The sequence below is a fragment of the Molossus molossus genome, unplaced genomic scaffold, assembly GCF_014108415.1.
Source record: "Molossus molossus isolate mMolMol1 unplaced genomic scaffold, mMolMol1.p scaffold_m16_p_19, whole genome shotgun sequence".
Taxonomy (NCBI): domain Eukaryota; kingdom Metazoa; phylum Chordata; class Mammalia; order Chiroptera; family Molossidae; genus Molossus; species Molossus molossus.
Genome location: NW_023425354.1, coordinates 3,549,654 through 3,575,919, shown reverse-complemented (window position 1 = coordinate 3,575,919; position 26,266 = coordinate 3,549,654). Strand labels below are relative to the sequence as shown.

The following is a 26,266-nucleotide window of genomic DNA, read 5'->3' as shown; positions in this document are numbered from 1 at the left end:
CCGCCTTCCGGAGGGTGACAGTGTGCAGGGAGGAGAGGGGATGCCGGTGGAGGCGGGAGGCCAGCGGGGGGCCAGGTGGGCTCCTGGATGCCCACGCTGGTCCCTGTGGCTGGCGAGTTCAGCCTTATTCAGGCCCCGGGCTGCGTGGACCTTCTCTGCCTAAGATAAAGACAGCGTGGGCCTTGGGCAGGTTTGGGGACCTTGTGACCGACACACCTCCCCCATCACATGGGCCTCCGCCCCCAGCATTGTCCAGCGTGTCCTTCGGGTGTGTGACTAACCTGTGGCATGCAAAGTGGTGGCCGAGGCTGGACACCAACCTTGGGCGACTGCAGAAGGTGGGGCTGCTGAGCTGCAGCTCCAGGGGGGTGGGGTTTTCTCCTTAAAGGGTTCTCAGGAGGGGGTGGGGGTGGGGACGAGGTTTGTGAGCCCACAGGAGGCCAGAGGTCTCACCACTGCCCCTCAGCCACACCCTGGGTGCCACACTTGCCCAGCCCTCCCGAACCAGAACCTCCGAGAGGCAGGACCAGCGGTTTACTCTTTACCAAGCTCCGGGAAGGGTTCTTTAAAAAAAAAAAAAAAAAATTATTTATTTTTATTTTTTATCCTCACCCGAGGCCCTGTTTGCGTTTATCCTCAGACAGAACGGAAGGGAGGGAGGGAGGGAGAGAGAGAGAAACATCGATGTGAGAGAGACACATTGACTGGGTGTCACTCACACGACCCCAACCAGCGCCGGGGACAAACTGCAACCCAAGTACGTACCCTTAGCGGGAACTGAACCCGGGTCTCTCTGGTCCATGGGCCGACGCTCTAACCGCTGAGCCAAACCGGCCAGGGCTGGGAAGGGTTCTGCTCAACAGTCAGAGCAGAGAAGGACCTGGAACCAGAACTTAGGAACCACGGGGAATTCAGGGCCGAGCGCACGGATGTGGAGAGATTTCAGCTGCTTGCACACGGGGAGACGCACACGGGGAGACGCACACGGCAGCGTGGCTGCGGGGCCCGTGTTTGAAAACACAGGGAGACACTGCAGTGTTGGAGGGACGTCGGCCAGAACACGGACGGTGCTCTCGGGGGCCTGGGGCCAGAGATGTGTGTCCGTAGCTCTCTGTGTCTGTGGATTTTCTCCATTGCATGTACGTCACTTTTATGACCAGGAAAAGAGCAGCAGGTAATTATTTTAAAGGTTCGTTGTCAGAAAGAAAGACAACACACCCTACCCAGTCTCCCACCCCGGGCCGAGACTCCCGGGCCCCCGCCGGCTTTTCCAGGTCCAGGCTGGGGTGCGAGTGGAGGGCCGGCCGCTGGGGACCGTGTCCACAGCACGCGGCCGCTGCGTCTTGGCCACAGGAATGCGACCAGAGCTGAGGTCCCTGACCTCTGCTCAGGAGGGGAGGTGGCTGGCCCGCCCGGTCCGCCCCGGCCAGGCCCCTGCCGCCCTGCTGAGTGTTGCAATTGCTGGGCCTGGCTGTTTCGGGACCGATGAGAGAGCTTGGAGCTGGCAGGTCTCAGCGGCCTTCGTGGGGTCACACGGTGTCCGAGCTGGAGGGTCTGCACCAGGAAACTGAGGCCAGAGGGGTCGTCTGCCTGGCCTGGGTGGGGTGTAGAGAGCGCGCGTGACAACTCCGTGCCTCGCCCCAGCCGCCCCTCGGCTCGGAGCCGTGTGCAGAGCGTCCCCAGCCTTCCTGCACCGGCACTTGTGCTGAGGACAGCTTGGCGGAAAGTCTCCATTTTTAGCTGAGAGACTGGCTCCTGGCGGCCTTCTGTCTCCCGCCCAATGCTTCCCGCAGAGGGGCTTCCAGGCTGGCCGGGTGGGGGGACCCTGGGCAGTTTCTGGTGGGTGAGAGCCTGGTCCTCTCCCTGCCCCGTGTCCCCTGCAGCTGCCTCGGGGCTTCACCAGGTGGGAGGTGGAGGTGGCAGCCAGGACCTGTGTGGCCGGCAGGTGGGTCAGAGGTTACGGTCTGATTGGTGCTGAGCAGTGGGGGCGGGGTGGGTCTCCCCTCCTGCCCAGAGGGTTTGGAGCTCACTGTAAACAGCTTTCATTGTGGCCTTCTCCTCCAGGGCGTAAGCAGAATTGGGGGGTTGTCTGTTTATGGGACCTGGTCTTGGAGGGGGAAGTATCCGTCATCCGGCTGGAGTGGGCAGACCCCAGGCCCTGCGGCTCGCAGGGTGGACCCCGTGATCTGCCCTGGTCCAGAGGCTGTGCTGGTGTGATTGAGGTTTCCGGGGTCTGCTCAGGTCCTAGATGAGCTGTGGGGTTTGCCAAGAGCTGGCGTTCCTGGCGGGAGCTCTCCAATGCCCCCCCCCCCCGGCTCTGGAGCAGCTGGGTGGCCCCTCTGGTGGAGGCTGTCCTGCTCTCTGAGACCCCTTCTGGAACCCCTCTGCTTGGCTGCGGCCTCCCTCTCCCCCACAACAAACCCAGCTCCGCCTTTTCATTTTCCGTGCACCCCTTCTTTGCCAAACCTCGTGTCCTTGAGGACAGAGACCTGGTCCGGAACCTTAGGGACAACCCGAGCCCGGAGACTTATCACAGCGTATGCAGGCTTTCTGGTCGCTGAGGCCCCGCCCTCCCGTCCAGCCCAGCTTGGCCAGTGTTGGGTCCCGCTGTTGTGACCCCGCCACCCCCACCACTCCATTCCTCGGGGGGCTGGGGCACCGCCGGTCCCCTGGGCGCTGCTCTGACCGGGGCATGACCGAGTCCTGAACTCTGCTCCGGGGTCACCGTCCTCTGTAATTAGGCCACTGCTCATGTTGGCCTGGGCAGTGCCCACCTGCTGTCCACCCCCAGGCCAGAGAGAGCCCATCTGTCCCTCTTCCCGTGGCAGGCGGCGTGATTAATGGAGGGTGGGGTCCCCCTGTTTTCACAGTGCTTTGGCCATTTCTGCCAAGGGGGTGAAGAAGGAGGGGCAGGGCGGGAGTGGCCACCGCTCCTGTGCGCGGTCGCTGGACTGAGAACTTCGCAGCCGACACGGGCCTGGCGGCGCGTTCCCGAGGGCCCGGTCCTGGGCTGCGCCCGGCTGGGGCCTGACAGCTGTGCCCAGGGAGGCGGCCTGCGGGGTCTTTCAATGGATGGCGCGTTCTAATCATTCTTGCTGCGGGGCCCAGGGGGCGGGGCGCACTCCGGGAGTAGCACCCACAGGGCCTGCCGAGGTGGGAAAAGGTGTGTTTGGGGAGCAGAGAGTGGTGGGAGGCAAGAGGGGGAAAGGAGGCTCAGGAGATGCCCGGGTACCCTCTGGTGGGGGAGGGGCCCTTGGAGCTGGGTCTGCGATTTTGTGTTGTGAGGTCAATCACCTCCAGGGGCTGCCATTTATCTGGGGACCTTTGACCCCCAGGAGCCTGAAAAGTCACCTGTCCCCTCTGCACCAGCCTGGCTGTACCTGGGCCTCCTCCTGGGCCTTTGGGGGGAGACCCCGGCTGCCCCTCACTAACCGGCCTGGCTCAGGGAACCTCGCTCTTATCTGCCTGCGTTGGCGCTGCCTCCTGCCCTGTCTCCCTGTCCTGCTCTCCTGGATTTAGTCACGCGAGAAGGAAGTCCAGCACCTTTGGGCGACTTTTAAAGTCTGCCTGGCACAACCCCGTGTTGCCAGCAACTGGGGCAGGGGCAGGTGGTGGGAGCCAGCACAAGGGGGCCTCTGCCCCGGAGGCTGCCCTCTGGGTGGGGCCCAGAGCGGGGAAGTGGTCCGTCCGTCCCATGATGCCTGCAGGAGTGTCTCTGAGGTGGCTTCCATCACCCCAGAGCCATCCCCCAAGACCCTTCTCTGGCATCGGGGGGGGGGGGCGGGGGTGGCAAACACCAGGAATTAACCCGTGTTGGTAGGGCAACCAGGTAACTTATTGCCCCAATTGGGACACTCTTGGGAGTGACGAGGGGTCCCTGAATCGTGACAATGGGACAACAGGTGTGAGCTGGGCCATCCCCAGGGGCGTGCCTGTACCGGTCCCTTGCCCCAGGCAGACGAGGGGCAGCTCTGAGGCCAGCGGGGGACGCGCAGCGGGAAGGACCCTGTGCCAGCTGAGCAGACCCTGTGCTGGTGGGCCGATGCGGGCAGACGGGACAGGCTCCTTCCCCCTGGGCCGAGCCCGTTCCAGGGCACCCGCCCTCTGTGCACGCTCTGTTCTGGGTTCTGTCGGTCCATTAATTTTCTAGGGCTGATGTAACAAAGCACCACAAGCTGGGGGGTCTTCAAACGATAGACATTTAGGGATTTACCCTCCCAGAGGCCGTGAGTCCGAAATCAAGGTGTGGGCAGGGCTAGCTCCCTCTGGGGACACTGAGGAGGACCCGTGCCAGGCCTCGCTCCTGCGGCTGGGGCTCCGGCGGTGCTGGGCCGGTAGACACCTCACTCTGGTCTCTGCTCCGTCTCCACATGGCCTTCGCCCCTGTGTGTCTCCTCTGCTGTCTCTCCGAGGACACCCACCATTGGATTTCGGGCCCGCCCTAATCCAGGACAGTCACCTCTCCAGATTCTTGCCTCAATTACACATCGGCAAAGACCCTTTCCCCAAATAAGATCATCTTCACAGATTTCAGAATTAGGACTTAAACATTACCATTTGGGGGTCAGTGTCCACCAGTGTCCTGCAGAGAGCACAGCGGATTTGGGAGCTGTGTGGAGGGAGAGGGCGGGACCTCCTGTCCCATCCTGGGTGGACTGGATGGGGTGGCAGGCTGGGGAGCCGGGGCTGCTTCCGCCCGCGTCCTCACTTGTCAGGTTGCTAGAGAGCTTCTTCCAGGGAGAAAGTAACGCAGTGAGTTTGGGGAATAAGACGAGGTCTGGGGTCCCGAGAGCTAGCTGTCGACCGCAGCTGCTCCGGGCTCCCCGCCCATGGCTGGAGGTCCTGTCCCGAGTGGAGGGGGGCAGATCACTGGCACTGCACTCCCAGTCTTGGCACTCTTTTAGGACTGAACATGTTGCTGGCAGGGAAGGGCTGCTATGCCCTGCAGGCTGGGGAGGGTCCCCCTTCGGAGAGTGGCACAGCACCTCCGGCAGCTGGGGAGGAAGGAGAGGGGCTTGTTTGTTTCTCTTGGGCCCAGCAGGTACGTCAGATCTGCTTGTTCTCACATCGCTAATCCAGAGCCTGGAGACCTGGGCCAAGGACTGGTCAGGCTCCTGGGTGGAGGCTGCAGGGAGCAGAAAGGACCCTGGGAGGGCTGTGTCTTCCAGGCCCAGGACACCAGACATGGCGAGAGAGCCACTCCGCGTAACACCCAGTACTCAGAGTAAACGTGGGGGTGGAGACCTCCTGGTGAGCCTCAGGGACACCGCTCCCCCTGCGCACCCCGGGGCCAAGTGGCAATGGGGCAGCTGGTTCTTTTTTTTTCCAGGGGTGGGGGCTGGCCAGACCCTTGTCGATGGGCCGCTGGCCTGCTGGCCTGCATCTGGCCGGAGGGCCCGGGAGCAGGGGCCGTGTGCACACTGCCCAGACCCCAGGCCACAGCCAGCCATGTGCACACATCAGCCTGGGGCAGCCAGCAGATCTCGGCCATCACACTGTCCCCTGGACCCTGAACTGGAGCCCGGGACAGAGGGGCCGGCACCAGTCACGGTCCGTGGGCTGTGCCTGGCCTCGGGGAGCAGAGGGAGAGGCGAGGGAGGATTTTGAGCTGTGGGTGCCGGCTCTCGTCCTCTCTTCCTTTATATGGACTTGGCTGTTGTTGAACCAGCATGTGTCTCTGCGGGCAGCCCAGGCCAGCTTGCTGACAGCCTCGGTTCCCGACTTCCCCGTGCAGGCTCAGCCCCGCGGCTGCGCGAAGCCCTTTCCTCTGGACGGTGTGCTTCCGAGGGCACCCGGCCCAGTCTCCACATCGCTTCCTCCCCTTTGTCCAGAGCCTTCCCCCCACCTGCCTCCTGAGCTGCCCCACGTCTCTGCTGAGCCCCAGAGGCAGCTCCCGAGGCGAGGGTTTGAGGGCAAGGTGGCCGCTGTGGTCCCCGGGTGGGAGAGAGACAGGGCGGGAGGCAGCCTGTCAGGTGCATCGCTGGTCGTGTTAATGCGCTTCGGCCCTGGGTCCCTGGAGCTCAGCCCCACGCGGCGCTGGGAGGCTCTGCACCCCCACCCCAGCCTTGTCCCAGCAGAGTGGGGTTGGGGTGCCTGAGAGCTACGGCGTGGGGAGCCGTGTTAGTCCTTCCTGTCTTCCCATCTGGGGCACCAGGTGGCCACCAGGAGAGGCCCTCAGGCGGAGGGGAGATACTGGCCGTGGGTGTGATGGAGACGGGTAAGGCCTGAGCACTTGGCCACCTTGACCACACGCACGCACACACACACACACGTGCACACACACGCAGTGGTAATTACACCAACAACGAAAAATTGTTGTGCGGTCACCGCCTGGTTCCAATTCTGTCTTCCCTGCTGCATGGGGGAGGGGGGGTAGCTTCCCACTGCTCCCTGTCCCACAGCCGAACCCCACTCTGCCAACCCTAATGCCTACCTGAGCCCCTCCCCCGCCACTGTAGAGTCCGGGGCTCACAGCAGTGAGAGGACGGGGGCTGCGTCCAGCTAACCCTGGGTCACACCGGTTCTTGGACTCACTCCAGTGGCGTGCCGCTACCTGTGGGTGGGGTGTTCCTGTGGCCTTTTCCTGCAGGCTCGGGACAGGGAGCCTGGCACCGTCCCTGTGGGTTCCCTGGGCCCCCGACCCTGGCTTCCGAGTGGCCACTGTTCCTTCGGGGACAGAACCTGCTTTGCTGCCGCCTGGGAGAGACTCGGTGTGACCAGGGTTTCTACAGCCAGAGCCACAACTGGACCCCGTGCCGGGCAGCGGCCACATCGCTCTCCCTTGGGAGCTGCACGTGGGTTTGTTCTGACCTCATCTCCAGCATTTCCTTGCCTGACATTTGTCCCAGACTGGAGCAGGGCTTTGTGGCCTGTGTCCCCTCCCCAGGCCCCCTGCGTGCACCAGGAAGTGTTTGGGGAGTGGGGAGAGGTTTGCTGGCAGCCTGCGGTCAGAGCAGGGCCTTCACAATGGCCCCTTGTGCGCCGGCACATTCCTCCTTAAACAGGCCCAGATCCAGGCTGCTCTGGCTTCGACCCCCATGGGCAGGGCGGACAGGAAGGTTTGCATCTGGGGAGGCGGCGGGGCCTCTGGAGCCGCGGAGCCTGTAGGTTTGCCGGGCTTGGAGAGGGCTGGGCTTTGGGGAAGGACTGGCAAGCACAGGTATCCCCAGCCCCCTGCTCTCAGCCAGGTTTGTTTACAAACAGGGTTGATGGTTTCGTCCCCTGGAGACATTAAGTGACGCACATTTCGTGTAACGTGCTGGGAAAAGGTAGGAGCATCTCACGGGGGAAGAGCGCCCACCGAGAGTCCGCCCAGAGGCGGGCGCTGTGGCGAGTGTGGGTGCGCCCTGCGCCGCAGGTGTGAGGACCCAGGATGCCTGCGTGCGTCCGTCTGGTACTGGGCTACTTTTACTTCGTGGCCTCAGCAGTTCTCATCTTCAGAACTGTGATTCCCATGCCTGCCTAGGACTTCGGCGTGTGGGTTTAGGAAATCGAAGCAAACCCGCATTATTTCCACCGCCTGCTACTTTAACGCGATGCCGACGTCCGCAGACAGTAAGTCTGCTCTTCCGATGTTCTCCACGGGATCAATTCCCAGCCGTGGACCAAAGTGCACACATCGGCTTTGGGCTTCTGGTATGTGCAGGCGAGGTTTGTAGCCGGCTTTGCGGGGACTTTATTTCAGTGGAGGAAGAAGGGGCATCCCTGTTCCAGAAAGCGTGTAGCAGAGGCGGGTACGCCCCCCCCCTGTGGGGGTGGCAGTCTTTCCCCCTCCCAGTGGTCCCAGATTTGTCTGGTGCTCTTTGGGGGTCCACTTTGTCCCGTCCAGCCAGGATTTCTGGCGTGCCCTCTGCTCCAGTAACATCCTTCAGACAAAGGGGAGACAGCTGACACTGCTCCCCACTGCACTGCCCTGTGCGATCACACAGGGGTCTCAGATCTGCAACATGACAAGCTCGTGAGCACCCCTGGGTGTCTCTGCCTCCTCGGGGAGGGGCGGGATGAGTGAGGTGAGTAGGTCCTACCCGGTATCCCCCGTGGAGGCGGTGGAGGGTCTTTCGAGGAGGGGGATCCGTACGTGTGTACCCAGGACCCGGGGTATGTTTTACGACTGATGAGGAAGGCGATGCCGGGGGACACTGTGACAAGCCATCTCCTGATGGGTCCCAGCTGGGTGCTTCTGGTATCATGGCATCCTTGGAGGAGAGGCAGCTGTACACGGGCGTCCCCTGCACAGCTTTTCTTAGAAACAGTCTGTTCCATCACCAAATACTCCTCTGTAGACCCAGAGCCGGAGCTGTTACCCTGACGACGTCTCCCCCATCTGGGGTTTTGTGTGAGTCCAGGGAAGGGAAGAGAAGACAGCTCTCCCTCCCCTGGGTCCCTGGACACAGCGGTGCGGGAGTCACTTGGCCACGCTTCCGTTGGTCCATCTGTTGGACATGTGTTGAGTGTGGTTGGGACTGGGAAGGGGCTGGGGTGTGGAGCAAGGCGACCGTCAGCGGGAAGGGCTCCTGACAGCTGTCGCCAGAGGTTTCCTCCTCCTAATAGTCCTTGTGTTCATTTCCTGGGGCCACCGTAACAAACGCCCCCACACCGTGTGGCTTGCACAACAGAACTTGATTCTCGCCCAGTTCTGGAGGCCAAGAGTCCAACACCCAGGTGCTGGCCGGTCCGTGCTCTCCACGGGCGAGGAACCCTCCCTGGCCTGGCCCCCAGGCGTCCCTGGCTTGTGGCTGCCTCGCTCCTTCTCTGCCTCATCTTCACGTGCCTGTCCTTCGTGTCTGCCACAAACCCCTTCTCTCTGTGACGAGGACACTTATAGGATCTGGAGCCCATCCTACAGCCAGGATGATCTCAGTCCGTCCTTGAATACGTCTGCAAAGACCCTGTTTCCAAATGAGGCCCATTCACAGGCCCGGGAGTTAGGGCTGGAACATTCCTTTTGGGTGTCCAGTCAACCCACTGCAGGCTTAGATGAAAGAGGAGCGTCTCAGGTTGAAAAGGGAGGGAAGACCCGGTGCCTCCCTGCTCTGGGGGCTCCCGGGGGCTCCCTGGGGCTCCATGCCCACAGTTACCAACCTGTGACCAGCCTTCAAGTGGTGTAGAAGCACCCGAGGCCCACGAGGGCTGGAGAGCCTGCTCGTCCGTGATACAGGCAAGGACGGCCGCCTGTGTTCCCGGGACCCAGACACACCCCCTGAAGTCCTGACGTGGGCTGGGTGACATGCAGATAGAGCGGTGTGAACTTCGGGGCCCTGGGCAGGCCTTGGGGGGGACTCAGAGAAGGCAGCGTGCTTGTTTGGGGGGATGGCGTCAGCCACCAAGAGCAACCCAAACAATCTGGATATTCGCTGAGCAGCCCTGATAGGAACAGTCCCTGCGTTCCGGGGGCGTAGGACTAATGGGGAGAGACCATGCAGGACGCACACGCCGGTGGACGCACAGGGCTGGGGAGCGGCCTGGGCTGCGGAGGAACAGGGCACAGCCCACGGAGCGGGGAGGGGAGGGGCCGGGGCCGGCGTGGGCACGCGCAGAGCTGGGGGCCGGGGCCCGGCGTGGGCACGCGCAGAGCTGGGGGATGGGGCCGGCGTGGGCACGCGCAGAGCTGGGGGACGGGCCCGGCGTGGGCACGCGCAGAGCTGGGGGTCGGGCCCGGCGTGGGCACGCGCAGAGCTGGGGGACGGGGCCCGGCGTGGGCACGCGCAGAGCTGGGGGGCCGGGCCCGGCGTGGGCACGCGCAGAGCTGGGGGTCGGGCCCGGCGTGGGCACGCGCAGAGCTGGGGGACGGGCCCGGCGTGGGCACGCGCAGAGCTGGGGGGCCTGGGCCACGGCGTGGGCGCGCAGGCTGGGAGGGGCCGGCGTGGGCGCGCGCAGAGCTGGGGGATGGGGCCGGCGTGGGCACGCGCAGAGCTGGGGGATGGGGCCGGCGTGGGCACGCGCAGAGCTGGGGGAGGGGGCCGGCGTGGGCGCGCGCAGAGCTGGGGGATGGGGCCGGCGTGGGCACGCGCAGAGCTGGCGGCCGGGGCCAGGTGGGCACGCGCAGAGCTGGGGGATGGGGCCGGCGTGGGCACGCGCAGAGCTGGGGGACGGGGGCCCGGCGTGGGCACGCGCAGAGCTGGGGGATGGGGCCGGCGTGGGCACGCGCAGAGCTGGGGGACGGGGCCCGGCGTGGGCACGCGCAGAGCTGGGGGACGGGGCCCGGCGTGGGCACGCGCAGAGCTGGGGGACGGGGCCCGGCGTGGGCACCCGCAGAGCTGGGGGAGGGGGCCCGGCGTGGGCACCCGCAGAGCTGGGGGGCCGGGCCCGGCGTGGGCACCCGCAGAGCTGGGGGACGGGGCCCGGCGTGGGCACCCGCAGAGCTGGGGGAGGGGCCCGGCGTGGGCACCCGCAGAGCTGGGGGACGGGGCCCGGCGTGGGCACCCGCAGAGCTGGGGCCCGGGGCCGGGTGGGCACGCGCAGAGCTGGGGACGGGGCCACGTGCGCAGCTGGCCGTGGAAAGAGCAGGTTGGGGGGGGCAGCCCAGCTGTTCAGCAGGGATCTGCGCATGTGCGGGCTGGGTGCAGTCCATTGCCGCCTCTGGACGTGGGTCAGGGAGGGCTCTGCTTTGGTGCAGGGTCTTCGGTCATGAGTCGGGTCTTGTTATTGTCCTGGGCAAACCTGGGGAAGACTCTCCCCCAGCTACTGTCTGTTCTTCAACTGGGCGCCAAGGAACCAACACCAAGGCCCCCGGAGAAGCCGGTGCTGGGAGGGTGGGATCCGGACCCCTCCTCCAGGGAGCTCACAGACAGGAGCCACCATTCAGGGACAGTTTGGACAGTGATCTCAAGGCAGGGGGTAGACCAGATGCCTCCGAGGTCCGGGCACTCAGCTCTGGGCTTCCTGTCCCCTGTGACAGGCACTGACCTCTGCTCGGTGTTTGGGCTTCTTTGGAATGGGCAGTTCTGGGGTGATCTTGGTGGATAACCCCGTGAAGAGGCAGACACCACCAAATTAGGATCCCAGCATTGGCTCAGGACCCTGCTGACTTTGGTCACGTTGTCAACCAGAGGACACAGGCCCAGCGCAGCCTTGGAGGTGACCGCAGTTTTAAAGGGTTGTTGGGCGTTGTTTTTGTATCAGCATCTACACCAGGAGACAGGAGACCATGTAAAAACAGCCAGGTTCCAGGTTCTCTGAAGTCCGGAGCTGTGCCCACAGCGGGCCCACACACCTGTTCCCGAGACGAGGGCAGGAGCTGACGTCCAGTTCCCCAAATCTGCACAGCATCCCCCCCCCAAGAACTGGCAGTCCTGCTGGGCCTCTGGGGTGATTGAGCGTTGCAACCCAGGATTTTGTGCCCTGTGTCCACCAAGAGGGAGGTGTGCCCAGGCCTTAGAGGGGCCTCGCAGGAGTGCCTGCCTGGGCAGCGGCCGGTCAGGCAGCAGGTGTCAGGGCAGGACACTCCTGGTGACCGCAGGGAAGTGCTGTCCACCAGGAGGGCTTGAGAGCTGAGTTGGAATTTGGAGCAAAGGGAGGGAGGGGCTGCGAAGAATGTCCCTGGAGAGCTGTTGTTGGGGGCTGGGGACCAGCAGCAGGCTGGCGGGTAGGAAATAGCGGGGTCCCCTGAAATCCTGGGCTCGGGGTTGGTGAGGTGAGGGGAGGTGTTGGGGAGACACTGTGGGTCACTGAGCTCAGCTGTCGGGCAGGACACGTGGGCCCCTTCCTGCTCTGGTCTTTATAACTGGGAGCAGCTGGGCCTCATTTGGTTTTGGGGCCTGCGGCTTCTTAGGCACCATCCCCACCACCTCGGAGGGAGGGAGCAGGTCCTGGCAGAGATGGTGGGTGTCGGGGTGGGAGTCGGTGTCCCAGAGGATGGAGGCGGGCGGGGGCGAGGGTGAAGACTAAGACAGTCGGGTGGGGGAGGGGGCAGGCCACGCCAGGGCTCTACTCCATCCCACCAGAAAGTGGACAGCTGTGTGCCAAGAACCCTGGAGTAGGGCAGACCCAACTTCTGGGTCTGCTAGTCACTGTCCCTGCTGCCGGAAATGTCAGCGGTGGGCAGGGTGGCTTCTGGCCGGAGACAGCACTCTGTGTCCTGAGTGCTTATCTTGTCAGAATGAATTCGAACATCAGAGAGACAGCAGATAGCCAAAGCAGGTGAGAATTTATTTGCAGAAAAGGAATACCCTTGGATAGAGTCTGAGCAGACATCTCAGCCGACCGAAACCAAACCAAGTGCCTCCCTTCGCTGGGGTTTTGGGGAATGTATACCCCTAGGCTGCAGTGTCCCTAAGTAAGTCTCCCCCTGCCTTATTTCTAAAAAAAAAAAAAATCTTTAAGCTCTGACTCCTTCACCCGGTGTCATGCATCAGGTAGACCGCACCCTGGAGGGGCTGAATGTCTCCTTGTGTGATTTGGTTGTCATACATGTTCCCTCCGAGCCCCAACTGCCTTACCAGCTCATACCTTTCTAGCTGTGTAACGGGAACCCTGCGTAAGCCCCGGGGCCTCAGTTTCCTCGTTGGTACTCCCCGCGGAGGGTTATCGTGAGTGCTGTGTGTGACGTGTACCGTGAAGTTTGGCGTCGGCTCTCCCTGCTGTTATCATGATGAAGTTACTCCCTTCTGATGAGTTACGGTGGCTGTTATGGGGGACGTGCCCCTGGCTGCTGCGGTGGTGGTGATGGCGTTCGCTGCTGGTGTCTGTGTTGGGGGACATGGGGAGGGAGAGAGGAAGGCCCCGACAAGAAAGATGTCAGAGGCTCCCTGGAGCCGGACGTCCTGATAGGAAGTGTAGCTGGTCCCCGCCGAGGTTGTGGCAGGGCAGGGAGGTCGGGGTGCCCCAGGCTCCAGCCTTTTCCCTCTCCCCAGGACACGTGATCGCGGTGCCTGTGAGTTTCCTGGTAGAGGGGGGCTGCCCGAGGTCCTGGCTGCAGCGTCCCGCCAGCTACCTTTCGACGTTCACCCCGAGCAGAATGTTCCGGGGTGTTCCTGAGCCGTCCACTCATCACAGCCTCCTCTCTCTGTCTTTCAGCCTTGAAAAGGTCATTTGAGGTTGAGGAGGTCGAGACGCCCAACTCCACCCCACCCCGGAGGGTCCAGACTCCTCTGCTCCGGGCCACTGTGGCCAGCTCCACCCAGAAATTCCAGGACCTGGGCGTGAAGAACTCAGAGCCCGCCGCCCGCCATGTAGACTCCCTGAGCCAGCGGTCCCCCAAGGCCGCCCTGCGGAGGGTCGAGCTGTCAGGACCCAAGACCGAGCCCATGTCCCGGCGCACCGAGATCTCCATCGACATCTCGTCCAAGCAGGTGGAGAACGCCACCGGGCCGTCGAGGTTCGGGCTGAAGCGGGCGGAGGCACTGGGCCACAAGACACCAGAGCCCATCCCTCGGCGGACGGAGATCACCATCGTCAAGCCCCAGGAGCCAGCCCACCGGAGAATGGAGACCCCCAGCTCCAAGATCCCGGAGGTGCCCACCGCCCCCACTGTGGACCCCACCCCCAAGAGGGTGGAGATCCAGGTGCCCAAGCCAGCCGAGGTGCCCGCCTCCCCTATCCCAGCCCAGACCCTGGAGAATTCAGAACCCACGCCGATGTCTCAGCTGCAGAGCAGGCTGGAGCCCAAGCCCCAGCCTCCCTTGGCCGAGGCCCCGCCCAGGAGCCAGGAAGGTGAGTGGCAAATGACCAGGTGTGGTGGTGACGGGGGCGGGAGCTGGCTTTACAACGGAGGCTCGGAGGAAGAGGCTGGACGGGGGCTGTGCGTCCGTGGAGACCCAGGGCACACACGGGCAAGGCCCAGAGGCTTGTGGGAGCAGACTGGTTCACAGAGGGTGCACCGAGATTCAGCAAGTTGGGCTGGAGTTAGACTTTGGGGAGAACCTTTATTGGTCAACACAGGTCATGCGGTCGTACCTCTAGCGGTGTGAGCCCAAGACGGTGGGGGTTTGAGAGCCAGGGGTGGGCTCTCATGGTCCGTGGTCACTGGGCCCAGGGGAGGAGTTGTGGGCAGCCCTTTGAGTGCTGGGCAGAGGCCGAGGTCCTGGGGTGGGGTTCCTGCCCTCTTGAGGTTTTGCAATGGAGGGTCATCCACCTCCTCCCCCGGGAGGGAGGGTTGTGAGCAGCAAGAATGCCTAATCTTTGCACCCTAAGATTCTCTGGGCCACTGGGAAAGGGCCCCGGGGCCAGGGATCCCCATGATACCTGCCCACAGCTACACTTGGGGGTGCTCTTCTGAAGAGGGGAAGGGGAAGGAAGCAAGGGGCTTGGATACTGTCCTCAGAGGACCCAAACCCGGACTTGGGCTCACTCGGGGAGCTGCCAGGAGAGGGGGTGCTGATCCTCAGGGGACACGTGGTCCCTTGGGAGTGGGCCCGGGCCGCTGGGACGTTTGCAGGAGCCCCTGGGTCAGTTCTGATCGCAGGACCCGGAAGTCAGTCCATTGTCAATAGGTGTTTCACGGACAGACAGACCATTCTGGGTTTGTGTTTGTGATTTACCTTTCCAAAATTATTACTGTTGACTGTAGTTGCGGAAAACATGCCATAAAATCTACCCATTCAGCCATGTTCATGCACACAGCTCGGCGGCCTCAGGCTCACTCACCTCGCCAGGCGGCCGTCCCGCCGTCCTCTCCAGCCTTCTCGTTGTCCCAAGTGAAAGTCCGTCCTTCCTGCTCCCTCGCTCCCGCCCTTCCCCAGCCGGCCCCCACCAGCCACTTCCTGTCTGTTAACAGGACTGCGCCAGGTCCGCGTGTAAGGGGAATCACAGTGTTTGTCCTTCAGTGTCAGCGGATTTCACTGAGCACCCGCCCTCCCGGGCCGGAGCAGGGCGATCGTTCTGTGTGTGCATGCATGTGCATGAGTGCGTGTGCGTGCGTGTGTGCATGCATGTGCACGAGCGTTTGCATGTGTGTGCATGCATGTGCATGAGGGTGTGCACGTGTGCATGCATGTGCATGTGTGCACGAGTGCACGTATGTGCATGAGGGTGTGCGTGTGTGCATATGTGTGTGCATGCGTGTGCACGTTCGCATGTGTGTGCATGCGTGTGCATGAGGGTGTGCATGCATGCACATGTGCGTGTGCATGTATGTGCATGAGTGCGTGTGCATGTGTGCGTGTGTGTGCACGCACATGTGTGCATGTGCAGAGGCACTGTGCTTGTTCACCCGTCATCTTTGCGGGGCCCAGGCCCGCACCTGTCTCAGGCCCCAGCCTTCGCTTCCTTTTGCTCTTCCTCTCGAGTGAGACTTTGCCAGTGGCCAGTGGACCGGAGGGCACTGGGCTGGCGATGGGGTGGGGTGTCGGGTGAGCGGCTATGTTCTGCTCAGTGGACATTTGGCTGAGTAGGGTGGGCGGTCGATTTCCTGCAGCGCTGGGTCACAGAGCAGCCGCGGACGACGGGACCTCGGGGTCCTTCCGGCCTGGGTCTGGGTGGGTCTGTTCTCTCTCCCGTCTCCCTAAACTTGACCCTGCAGAGCCGCTCCCACGTGTGCTGTGAGCACAAAGCAGGGCCAGGGTTTGGGGAGTGGCTGGGAGGCCACTTCCTCATGATCTTCTGTTCGTCCAGGGCCTTTGGCACCGGATACGTCCCCCTCCTGGGGGTGAAGTGTTCACGCTCAGCCTCGTCAAACAGGATGTGGTTGGGAGATGGTCATCATCGGGCCGTCCAGGTCTTGGTGACAGCTGGTGCTGGGTGTGCAAGGGGATGGTCCTGGCTCTGGGGGATGGGCAGGAGGGTGTCTGCTCAGGGTGTCAACCAGGCGAGTGGGGCATAGCCTCAGAGGGACGCAAGAACGGTCAGGCCGGCCATGGCTCCGCAGTGGGGCCGGAGGAGCAGGACGGTGGTGGTCGGACCTGGAGCACTACGGGGAGGCTTCCTGGGAGCGTGGCGCTGTCCCTGAGGCTTGGAGATGGGGGGTTTCACCAGGCAAAGGAGGGGAGAGAAGGGCACTCCCAGCCGAGCCGCTGTCCAGGGGCGTCGGGGAGCCTGACCGGAGAGAATGTGTGATTTCTCCGTGGAAAAGAAGTAGATGTCTGAGTGGGTGTGGGAGCACCGGGCAGCGCCTGGACCCTGCTGCTCCCCAGGGGGCAGCCTGTGCAGTGGGGACCCCTGCTCCGTGGGGGGGGCATAGGCCAGTGCGACTATCCTTCAGGCCCTGGGGCGTGAGCTGGGGGCTGGGCTCTGTGCCAGTTGTGTGTGTACACGCATGTAAGCCCACATGGGAGCCCGTGCCTCAGCTCTGGCTGGGGGCGGTGGTCTCTGACGCCAGTCGTCACCTGTTGAGACCCTTTAGGCTGGACAGACGCAGTTGGCCTGGGGGTGGGTTGGACAGAGGCTGGGAAGAGGAAGAATGCTCTGGGGGGCGGGGGCGGGGGCTTGGATGACTCACTGTGGGAGGATCCAGAAGTCACTGTGGAGAGAGCTGCCCTTGGGCCTGGAAGTTACCAGGGCGAGGCCCATGCAGGGCCGGGAATGTGGCCTAGACCTGCTTGGCCTTGGACCTCCAGGCCCAAGGCCCTGGGCAGGTCTGCATGGAGGCCAGGCCCTTCCTGATGGAGGGGTGTTCCCAGAAGCCATTGCAGTCAGAGCGCCCACCCAGCCCCTGCTCCGACTGCCTCTTCCTTCCCCCTCCTCTGGGCTGGTCTGTCCAGCCCTTGCAGAAGCACATCCGGTTCTCCCTCAGCCCACTTCCTGTCCATCTCTCCTGCAGACCCGCACTCCTGTCCCTCCCACCCTTCCTTGGGGGGCTGGGGGGCGAGCTCCAGGAAGCCTTCCACCCGTGGCCCTGCCCTGACTGCCCTTTGTGGAACGCTGCCCCTTGCACCTGAAGGCCATGTGGCACCACAGGGGCAAAGGATCAGCGAGGGCGCGAGCTCTGGGCCTCTGCCTGCGTCTCCAGAAAGCTCTCTAGACTGGCTTCGGGTGCGGGGCCAGGTCTCCTGGGACCCCAGCTGAGTTGCTCCAGATTGACCTCCCTGAACACGGCACTGGTGAAGTCCTTGCCCCCTGAGCCTTCACGGGCTCACTCGCCCCAGAGCCTCCAGAGTCCGTGCACTGTCTCTCCCAGCTGTCACCTCCCTACTCTTCAGCTCCGCTGTCCCAGCCTCTCATGGTCTCCCGCAGGCCACCTTTCCTCACACCTGTTCTGCTCTGAACATCTGACCCCCGACTTTGCTCCTCTTCACAGTACTGCTCTTCGAACTCCTATGCATCCTTCAAAGCCCGGCTGAAATGGCACCTCTTCCACGAAGCCCTCCCACTAGCTGCAGGTAGCCTCACTTCCTCTGACTCCCGGGCCTTTTTGTATTTTTCTCATGTATAATATCTCATCTTTGGCTCGGACTGTAAATTATTTGTATATGGACTTTTTTTCCTCTGCTAGAATTTTTAATGCAGAAAATAGTTTCTCATGGTGTCTTTTTTTTCGAATTCGGGAAATAGAGAAATTAGAAGGAAACGAAAATTCACCTATAAGCGAACTCTCAACGTTTGCTATATAGGCTTCAGAATTCTCTCCACGCCCCCCCCCCCCCCCCCCCCCGGATTCTAGGTTACTTGAGGGTCGGGCTTTTGTCTTTGCCTTTTTGGTTTTTGTTTTTAAGAATCCTGTAAGGTACTGGGTACGTGACTTGGATATAGCAGGTGCTCAGTAAAATCACTGTTGCACTTGCAAGAATGCAGGGACCCCAGGGGACCCTCTAGGGCTCAGGAAGATACTTTTCTGGTCAAATAAGAACCCACAGATCTGACCCTCTCCACTCTGGCATGCTGGGTTCTCGGTTTCCCAGGCCGCTGCCCCGTCCTGGGACCCGGCACCTTCCTTGTTGTCCCTTGGGTCATCTCTGCTTCTGTTTCGGCCCCTGCCAGATGGGATGGCCTTGCCCCTTCTCCCAGGGCCTGTGCCCCCCGCCTCGGCATGGGTGGCTCTGGGTGGGGCTGGGCTGCGGAGCCCAGATCATGTCTTTGGGGCGGGCTGCTGGCCCTGCCTCCCCCTGGGAGCCGTCCCTCTGGCTCCGGGGCAGCACCAGCCAAGTTTCCCGAGGCAGCCTTATAAGGCGGCCCGGCCACGCTCATGGGTCTGGTTCTCTGCTGTTGCTGGATGCCCTTTGGGGGCCCTGGGCGAGGCCAGGGTGGCAGGGCCGGGTGCGGTGGGGTCCCATCCAGAGCCCCCCTGAGTTCTCTGTCTGTCCCTGTGGGACTTTGCTGTCAGATGAAGGAGGGGAGGGGCCTGCTGGCTGAAGGCGGCCCGAGCTTTCCAGGGGCCCACCCCACGGAGGCACCAGGGGCACAGTGACAGTCGGTGTGAGATTGGGGTGCGGAAGACTGAGCATGTGTCTCCATAGGGTTTCTCCCCGACTGCACCATCTGGAACGTTCTGTCACAGGGAAGACTCAGTCCTCCTCCGAGCTGTCCCCGAGGCCCATTCACACCCAGGCCGGAAGCAGGAAGGCCCCCACTTACGGGGGCACAGGAGCCAGGAGGAGCCTACGGAACAAGTGGCCGGGCCGAGGTGTGCCCTTCACGATGGGCAGAGTAGGGGCATCGATGAAGAGGACCTGCTTCCTGCCGCCACCTGGCCCAGCGCTCGCTGAGCCCAGCCCGGGGGTGAGGAGGACTGAGGGGCGATGCGGGGAATGCAGCCCGCAGCTGCCGATGCCTGAAATAGAGGGGGCACAGCTGCGGAGAGGGCTGGGCAAGGAGGCAGGCCCTGGCGCTGGGTCTCGGCGCTGCCCCCTGCCGCTTGGACCCTGCGGCCCTGACCGCCCAGCCCAGCCCCAGGACCGAGTCCGGGCCCCCAGACACATGGCACTGGGCGAGGCCTCCGATGCTCATCCCAGGAAGCCCGAGCAGCTGCCACCAGCATTGCTGAGTCCGCGTCCAAAACCTCCCCGGCCCAGGACAGCTGCCGGGAACCGGGGTCTGCACAATGGGGCCGCTGTCCGGTGGATGTGCCCAGGCCAGACAGCCACGCTCTCTGCCCTGTGGACAGAGGGCACATTCAGCACCAGGAGTGTGCTCAGACCCCCCACCCTGTGCCCTGAAGGGGGGTCGTCCTTCCTAGATCCTGGGAGGATGCCACGTGGTTCACACCGGCCTGATGTGGCCAGAGGTGGGCCCGTGGCCATGTGTGGCATGGCTGACTCTCCTGTGTCTTCTCCGATTTGGCTTTCCCTGACCAGGGCTTTCTGTGGGTGTCATGGTCGCCTCCTGGCACCCCAGGAGCGCCCGTGGCTGCGGGGTGTAGACACTGAGCACAGGCAGCTGGTGCCGGGGTCTAAGCGCCCATTCTCTGGCAGGGAAGGGATAAAAGTGGACGTGCCCTGCCCTGGCCAGTTTGGCTCAGTGGTTAGAGCGTCGGCCCGAGGACCAGAGAGACCTGGGTTCAGTTCCTGCTAAGGGCACGCACCTCGGTTGCAGTTTGTCCCCGCTCTGGTTGGGGTCGTGTGGGTGGCAACCAGTTGATGTGTCTCTCTCACGTCGATGTTTCTCTCTCTCTTCCTCCCTCTCGGTTTATCTGAAGATAGATGCAAAAATGTCCTCGGGTGAGGATAAAAAAAAAATGAACGTGCCCGGATGGAGGGGGCCTCCCCTCTCCTTCCCCACTGCTGTTACTCGGTGACATCTGTGGAATCCTGGGACTTTAGGGAACCTGGTTTGGGGATCCCTCGTCTGGTCCAATGCAGTTCAGAGAGACCAGGAGGACTTGGACCCAGAAGTGGCCCTGGAGGTCGCCTGGTCCAGTCCTTCCTTCCACAATGACCCACAGAGGTTACAACTTTGAAGGGTACAGCGTTGGAGCCAGGGCCCCCCCTGGGAGGCCGTGCCTGCTTGTTTGTGGGGGAAGTGGCCTCGGACCCTCTCCTGCCCTGCCCAGGCCTGGAGCGCGTTTTCTCGTCGCTCCGCAGGCTGGCTTCCTCCTGCACAGCATGAAGGCGTCCCGCTGGGCAGCGCCCGAGGGCTCTGTGAAGGGCACACTGAACAGAAAACTAAGCGCAGCCCCGTTTAAGGGGCGGGCACGACTTGTATTGAAATGCTCCGCTCTGTATCCCCAGCTCCCGCTTCCCCGTGACCTAAAAAGCAACGCACGGCCATTGTCAGAAGAGAAAAAACAAAGATCCCATGAAATTGGAAAGGAAATCTGCCTCTCCTGACCCCGTCCCTTTCCCCAGCGTGGCCCGGGCTTTTGCAACCGCGGACAGTCCTCAGGGCACGCGCAGAAAGGCCCGTGTAAATATCGGTCTTTCTGAGAGCACAGATGCACGCCGACCTCTGCGGCTGGTTCTGTTTTCCCATCTCACATCCCCGCGGTGTCCGCTCGTCCCTCTGACAGCGGCGGCCCTACCGGCCTCCCCCCGCTTTTCACTGTGATAAACGAGGCTTGGAGGATGCCTCTCATTTACACTGGTGCACGTGTGACTGTCGGACAGCCCTTCAGAGCGGACTTTCTGCGCCAAGGATGTATGCATTTAAAACTCTGAGTCATGGTCCTGGCCGGGTGCCCAGCTGGTTAGAGCATTGTCCCCGCGGTCCAAGGCTGTGGGTTTGACCCTCGGTCAGGACACGTACGGGCAGCAGCGGTGAAGGCATCCGTAAGGGGACCGACACATTGACGTTTCTCTCTCTCAGATCAATTAAATAAGTAAATAAAATGTGGAGCCATGATGCCGAATTGACCTCTGAAGTGATTACACCAGTTTTTAGCCCGGACAGCAGAGAGGCCCGTGGCCCCTGCCCCAGGCAGGAAGGTCTCAGCTCGGCGTTTTATTCTGTGTCTCTCAGAGGGTGAGTCCCTTTCCTGTGTTCACGGGCGCCCAGGGAACTGCTTATTCTTCCCCCCCGGCCCCCGCGTTTCCTTGTTGTTGTTTGTGAGCGTTCTTTGTACACCGATGTGGTCGCTAGCACAAGTGTTTTCTTCCCAGTTGTTGACTTTCGATTGTACTTGTAGCGGGTGCTTCCAGGCAGAGATTTTTAACCCTTCAGTGGTCCAGTCCCTTCTTTTCTGTTTGCTTTTGGGATCATGTTCCAACATCACTGAAAAGAAATCCACCCCGATTTTCATCTAGTACGTTGATGGTTTCATCTGTTTGTGCCGAAATCAGCCCGTTGGGACTGGTCTGGGTTGACGCAGCGAGGCGGGGACAGGAGGCGGTGGGCTGGTCTGCGCCGCGGGCGGCGGGCGGCGTGTTGGTCAGCGCCGGTGCGGTGCTGGCTAGCGAGAGGCAGGCGGATGCGTTTCCTTCTCCCCCTCTGTCCCGGAACACCTTTCACAGCTGCACCCCATCTCCGAGTCAGAAGTTTTCAGGAATTCAGTAGTGAAACCGTCTGAGACTGATGCTCGTGTGCGAGCCTAATACTTTAAAAACTTAAAAAAATTTCCATGGTTCGGCTTGAGGATTTTCTTATATTTTATATCCTTTTTCTGGAAGTGCATCCTGAAAGCTATTTACCGTCCCTTGAATCGTTCAGAGGTGGCAGTGTGTGGAGGGGTTGGGGGGCCCGTCTCCCGTGATGGCACCATCCATCCACACCCCACAGCTGAGGCGCTGGGCCTGACGCCGTCTGCAGAGGTGGGCTGGACGAGGTGATGTCCCGGGGATGTCCCTCTGAAACATGGACATACAGTGCAGTGTGACACGTGTCCTGGGAGGGTTGCACCCCGAGCGGCCAGCCCCACAGCTGGGCCCTCTTGGAGGCGGTGACGGGGCAGGTCTCCAAGGGGCAGAGTAGTCCAGGCAGGTGAAGGGCTGTTGGGTTTCGGGAATCACCATTTCAGTGTTGCCCCGAGAGTACTTTTACACTTATTTGGACTGTAGCACCCCAGCAAGATGTGCATTTTATAGCACAAACCAGCTCACAGGTGTGTGTAGACAGGTGTGTGTGTGTATGTGCTCGCGCGCGTGTGTGTGGTGTGCATACCAATGAAACAGGAGTCCCGTGGAGTGAACTGCGTGTCTGCTGCCCTCCGGCAGTCACCGTTCTGTTCTGTTTTTGGAGACGGGAGCATTTCTTAGTTTTTAAAAACATCTTTATTGAGCTACAGCTCACACACCATATGGTTCGCTCAAAGTGTGAACGGTTCGGTGGTTTGCGTGTTCGCTGAGGGTGTGAACGGCTCGGTGGTTTGCGTGTTCGCCGAGGGTGTGAACAGCTCGGTGGTTTGCGTGTTCGCCGAGGGTGGGGACGGCTCCGCGGTTTGCGTGTTCGCCGAGGGTGGGGACGGCTCGGTGGTTTGCGTGTTCGCCGAGGGTGTGAACGGCTCGGTGGTTTGCGTGTTCGCTGAGGGTGTGAACGGCTCGGTGGTTTGCGTGTTCGCCGAGGGTGGGGACGGCTCGGTGGTTTGCGTGTTCGCCGAGGGTGGGGACGGCTCGGTGGTTTGCGTGTTCGCTGAGGGTGGGGACGGCTCGGTGGTTTGCGTGTTCGCTGAGGGTGGGGACGGCTCGGTGGTTCGCGTGTTCCCAGGCTGTGCCTCTCTCCACACCCGACTCTAGACGTGGCCGTCACCTCAGCAGGAGTCCCTGTCCCCTCCCGTTCCCTCTGTTCCCCAGCCCGCACGACCGGTCTTTCTGTCTACAGAACCTCCTATTCTGACACCTCTTACAAACCGAATCGCGCAGTCTGCGGTCTTTGTGACGGGCTCCTGTCACTCAGCGTGATGTCCTCAGGGTGCACCCGTGGTGCAGCCAGTGAGCTTGGCTGTGCCCCTCAGCCTGTGCAGTGCCCGCCAGGCTGGGTCGAGGGGCAGAGCACAGCTGCAGCGGGTGCAGTGCCGGGGGTAGCGCTGGTGCGGACAGGCTGGAGCAGCCCCCCTATGAGTGTGGCCGGGAGAGGGGTCCCCTGCACACCCAGAGAGCGAAAGGGAGCCGGAGGGTGGAGCCTCCCGGCCCCTCCGAGATGCAGTGACGGACACGGCTCTGCTGGCCGCGGACGGGGTGAAGGATGGTTGTGTGTGCCACGGGGCGCGGCCTGGAGCCAGCTGCCCTGCCCGGAGCTGGGCTAACAGAGGGTCTCCTGGGCTATGGCAGGGGCAGGGGTGGGAAGCCCAGTGAGTCCACTTGTGGCTGGGCCCCAGGCCCGGAGGGTGCCATCTGCCAGCCGGGTGCCAGCCCTCCTCCCTGGGTCCTGGGGTGCTCGAGCTGCACCTGGGGACTATGTGCGGAGCACCCAGACTTTGAGTTCAGAAGTTGCTTGGTGTCTCTGACATCCCCACCCACATCATCCGTGAGACCAGGGTAATGTGGGGGCCCCGGCTTGGGGTCCATGTGCCACGTGCTCTAAGAACCACTGGGTGCCCGGCCGGTGTGGCTCAGGGGTTGAGCGTCCACCCTGCACCAAGAGGTCGCTGGTCCCATTCCCAGTCAGGGCCCAGGCCCAGGTTGTGGGCCCGATCCCCAGTGGGGGGCATGCAAGAGGCGGCCAATCGATGTTCTCTCCCATCGATGTTTCTTTTTCATCCTCACCCGAGGACATGTTTGCACTTTATCTTGAGATATAGAGTGGGAGGGAGAGAAGGAGGAAGAGAGAAACATTGAGAGAGACACATTGAGTGGTCGCCACCCACACGACCCCAACCGAGGCCGGGGACAAACTGCACCCGGGCCTCTCTGGTCCACGGGCCGACGCTCTAACTGCTGAACCAAGCCGGCCAGGGCTCTCATCAATGTTTCTCTCTCTCTCCCTCTCCCTTCCTCTCTCTAAAATCAATAAAGAAGGAAAAAAAAGAACCACGGGGTTTACATTCTGGCCCTGGGGCTTACAGGCCACCAGGTGCCTCAGTTTCCCCCTCTGTGAAAGGACGTTGAGAAACAGTCCCCACCTTCTCGAGGTGTTGCAGGGTGCCTGTCCTGTTAGGAGCCGGAGTTTGGAGCCAGGCTGCTCGGATCCTGTTCCGGCCCTAGCGCTCCTAATCCGCGGCCTGGAGCCAGCCTTGCCCTCTGTGCCTCGGTTTCCCCATTTATGGAACCAGCTCACCCTGTCGTTGGGAGGACGGATGTGAGGAAGGGCACTGAGTGCTGCCCGGGGCATTTGAGTTTCTTTATTACTGTTACTGAGCTCACTCGGCTCCGGGCGGTGTCAGGATGGACCCCCGCGCCCCGCGCCCCTCGCCCAGCCCAGCGGCCGCGTGCCTCCTCGTGGGAATGCCCTTGGTTTGCGGAGCGTGATTCGAGGGGCCTGGAGCTTGGGAACGGAGGATGCAGGGGGGGGACAGTGGCCGGAGCCTCGGGACAGAGAGAGGCAGGAAGGCTAGCTGAGCTCTCAGAGCCGGGCCCCGGAATGGGGGCAGCGGGGTCCTTGACCAGCATGTCCGCCAGGTTCCAAGTCTCTCCACCAGGGCAGGCAGGGAGCAGCAGCTTCCAGAGCCCGAGGCTGGCAAGGCAGCGGGCGCTGGCGTGGGGCACAGACTCAGGAATGTGGCTCGGCGTGCGTGGAATTTTCCGCAGAGAGCGCCGTGTGTGTGTTTCTCAGTGCACTGGGAGGGCCTGAAAACATCCCCGGAAGGGGCCATGGCCGGCTGACGGGAATGACTGATGCAGAAGCCATTGCTTTTTCCCACTTGTTCACTGTCTGGTGATGTCGATACGTGTGTACTTTTTCATGTTCATTTGGGGCTTTCGTAGGGATGCCCCCAGACTTTGTTTCCTGCCTCCAGAGTCTCGGTTCCTCAGTCCCAAACCCCCTCCTGGGGCTCCAGGAGCCCCGCCTTCCTGCTGGGGTGGCCCCCCACCGAGAACACCTGCAGCACAGGTTTCAGGTGTCGGCTGTGAGGTGAGGAAGGTGACATGTCGGCGAGTGCAGATCCCAGAGGCCTGGCCGCTGCTGCGGTTCAGCCGGTGGGTTTGTTCTGTTTCTCGGCCCCCAGCCCGAGGAGGGCGCTCAGTGGCTGGGGGCACCCGGGGCACACATTCAGCTGTGACCTCCCCCCTCCTCGGACTCCCAGGCGGGGGCTGCTGTGTACTCTTCCCTCCTGTTTCGTGCCCTGAGATTACACACATTGGAGCGCCCCGCGGCCTCTCAGTTGGCTGGACAGACGGACTAAGCCGAGTTCCTGGAGGGTGGTCTGGACACGTGTGGCCCAGGGGGTGGCCCCCTGGGAGTCCCACTGCAGGTCTTGGTCTGCTGGGTCCAGGCTTGGGCCGGCCACCCCTCCTGCTGATGGCGGGAAGGCAGCCCTGCCCGCTCCCTCCGCAGGCCGGCCTGCGGCTCCGCTCGGCCCCCCAGGCCCTGACTTTCCTCACTGACCCAGCCAGTCTCCAGAGGCTCGGGGTGGGGGGCTTCCTCAGCTGGCAGAATGGCACCTTTCTGCTGGCAGGGCCTGGGCTCAGCCAGGCCTCACAGGAGCCTGTGGGCCCTGTTCCCTGTGCTGGGCCTTGGGACCCAGCTCCTGGGCGTCAGGCCTGAGATCAGGCCCCTGTGGTTTGGAGACTCACCCAGGAGGCCCGAGGGCTGGCTGCCGTGTGGGCGCCCCTCCCCCTGCCTCTGAGCCCCCCAGTCGCCTGGTCCAGCCCGGAAGCCTCTCCCCTTAGTCCCTGTTCCAGGCCCCTTCCCCTTGTCCATCCTCCGGCCTACAGCAGCACTTCACGTCTCCCCTGTCGAGGTAGGAGCGGGAGACCCACCAGGAGGCTGCTGTGTTTTCCCTCTCCCCTCCCCCAGGCAGACACAGCCTCCTCCCGGGCAGAACTTGGGGTGTCGGCCCCCTCCCGTGCCCAGGGGTGGGGAGCATGTCACAGACCAGGACTGAGCGAGAGGGCAGTAGACCCATGGTCACCGCAGTCACTGGCGACCCCAGCATGTGCCTGAACTGGGGCAAGCCCCTGCCCCTCCCTCGGGTGGCGCTCCCCTCCCTGTCCAGCCCAGGGTCCAGCCCAGGGGGAGGGGCCGGTTTCCTCGCCCAGGAGGATTCTCCCAGGTTCTGGGGTAAGGTCAGGCCTGCCGGAGGTGGTGCTCCCTGCCTGTCTGTGCTGACTAATGCGGATCTGTGCCATCCGGAGAGTGGGCCTGTCGCACACAGCTCGGGTTTCAGAGGGTTGAGGCACCTCCCAAAGCAAGGCCCCAGCCACCAAACTGTCCTGCTGCCTGGATCCCAGGCGCCGGCCCCGCCCCCAGCAGGTGAATTCAGCTGGTGCCTCAGCAGCCGGGGCAGCCCTGGGTCCCCAGCCTGGGGCGTGGCTGGGGAGGCTGGCTGGTGGCTCAGGAGGGCGGACCCTCGTCCCTTCGTGCCGGTGCCTGGGCCCTGCAGGAACCTCAGAGCCCCCCTCCTTCCTGCCGCAGCCCAGGTGGAGGGGGC

The 26,266-nt window shown here is 62.7% G+C and overlaps 1 protein-coding gene across 2 annotated transcripts in view; it reads left to right on the top strand.

Annotated features, from left to right (window-relative positions):
- SEPTIN9 (septin 9) overlaps positions 1 to 26,266 on the top strand; it is a 146,572-nt gene that overhangs the window by 60,255 nt on the left and 60,051 nt on the right. For both annotated transcript variants that reach the window (XM_036267838.1, XM_036267839.1), the window contains one exon: positions 13,015 to 13,650. In XM_036267838.1, the coding sequence (XP_036123731.1) occupies positions 13,015 to 13,650 (636 nt within the window). The remainder of the gene's footprint in view (positions 1 to 13,014; positions 13,651 to 26,266) is intronic.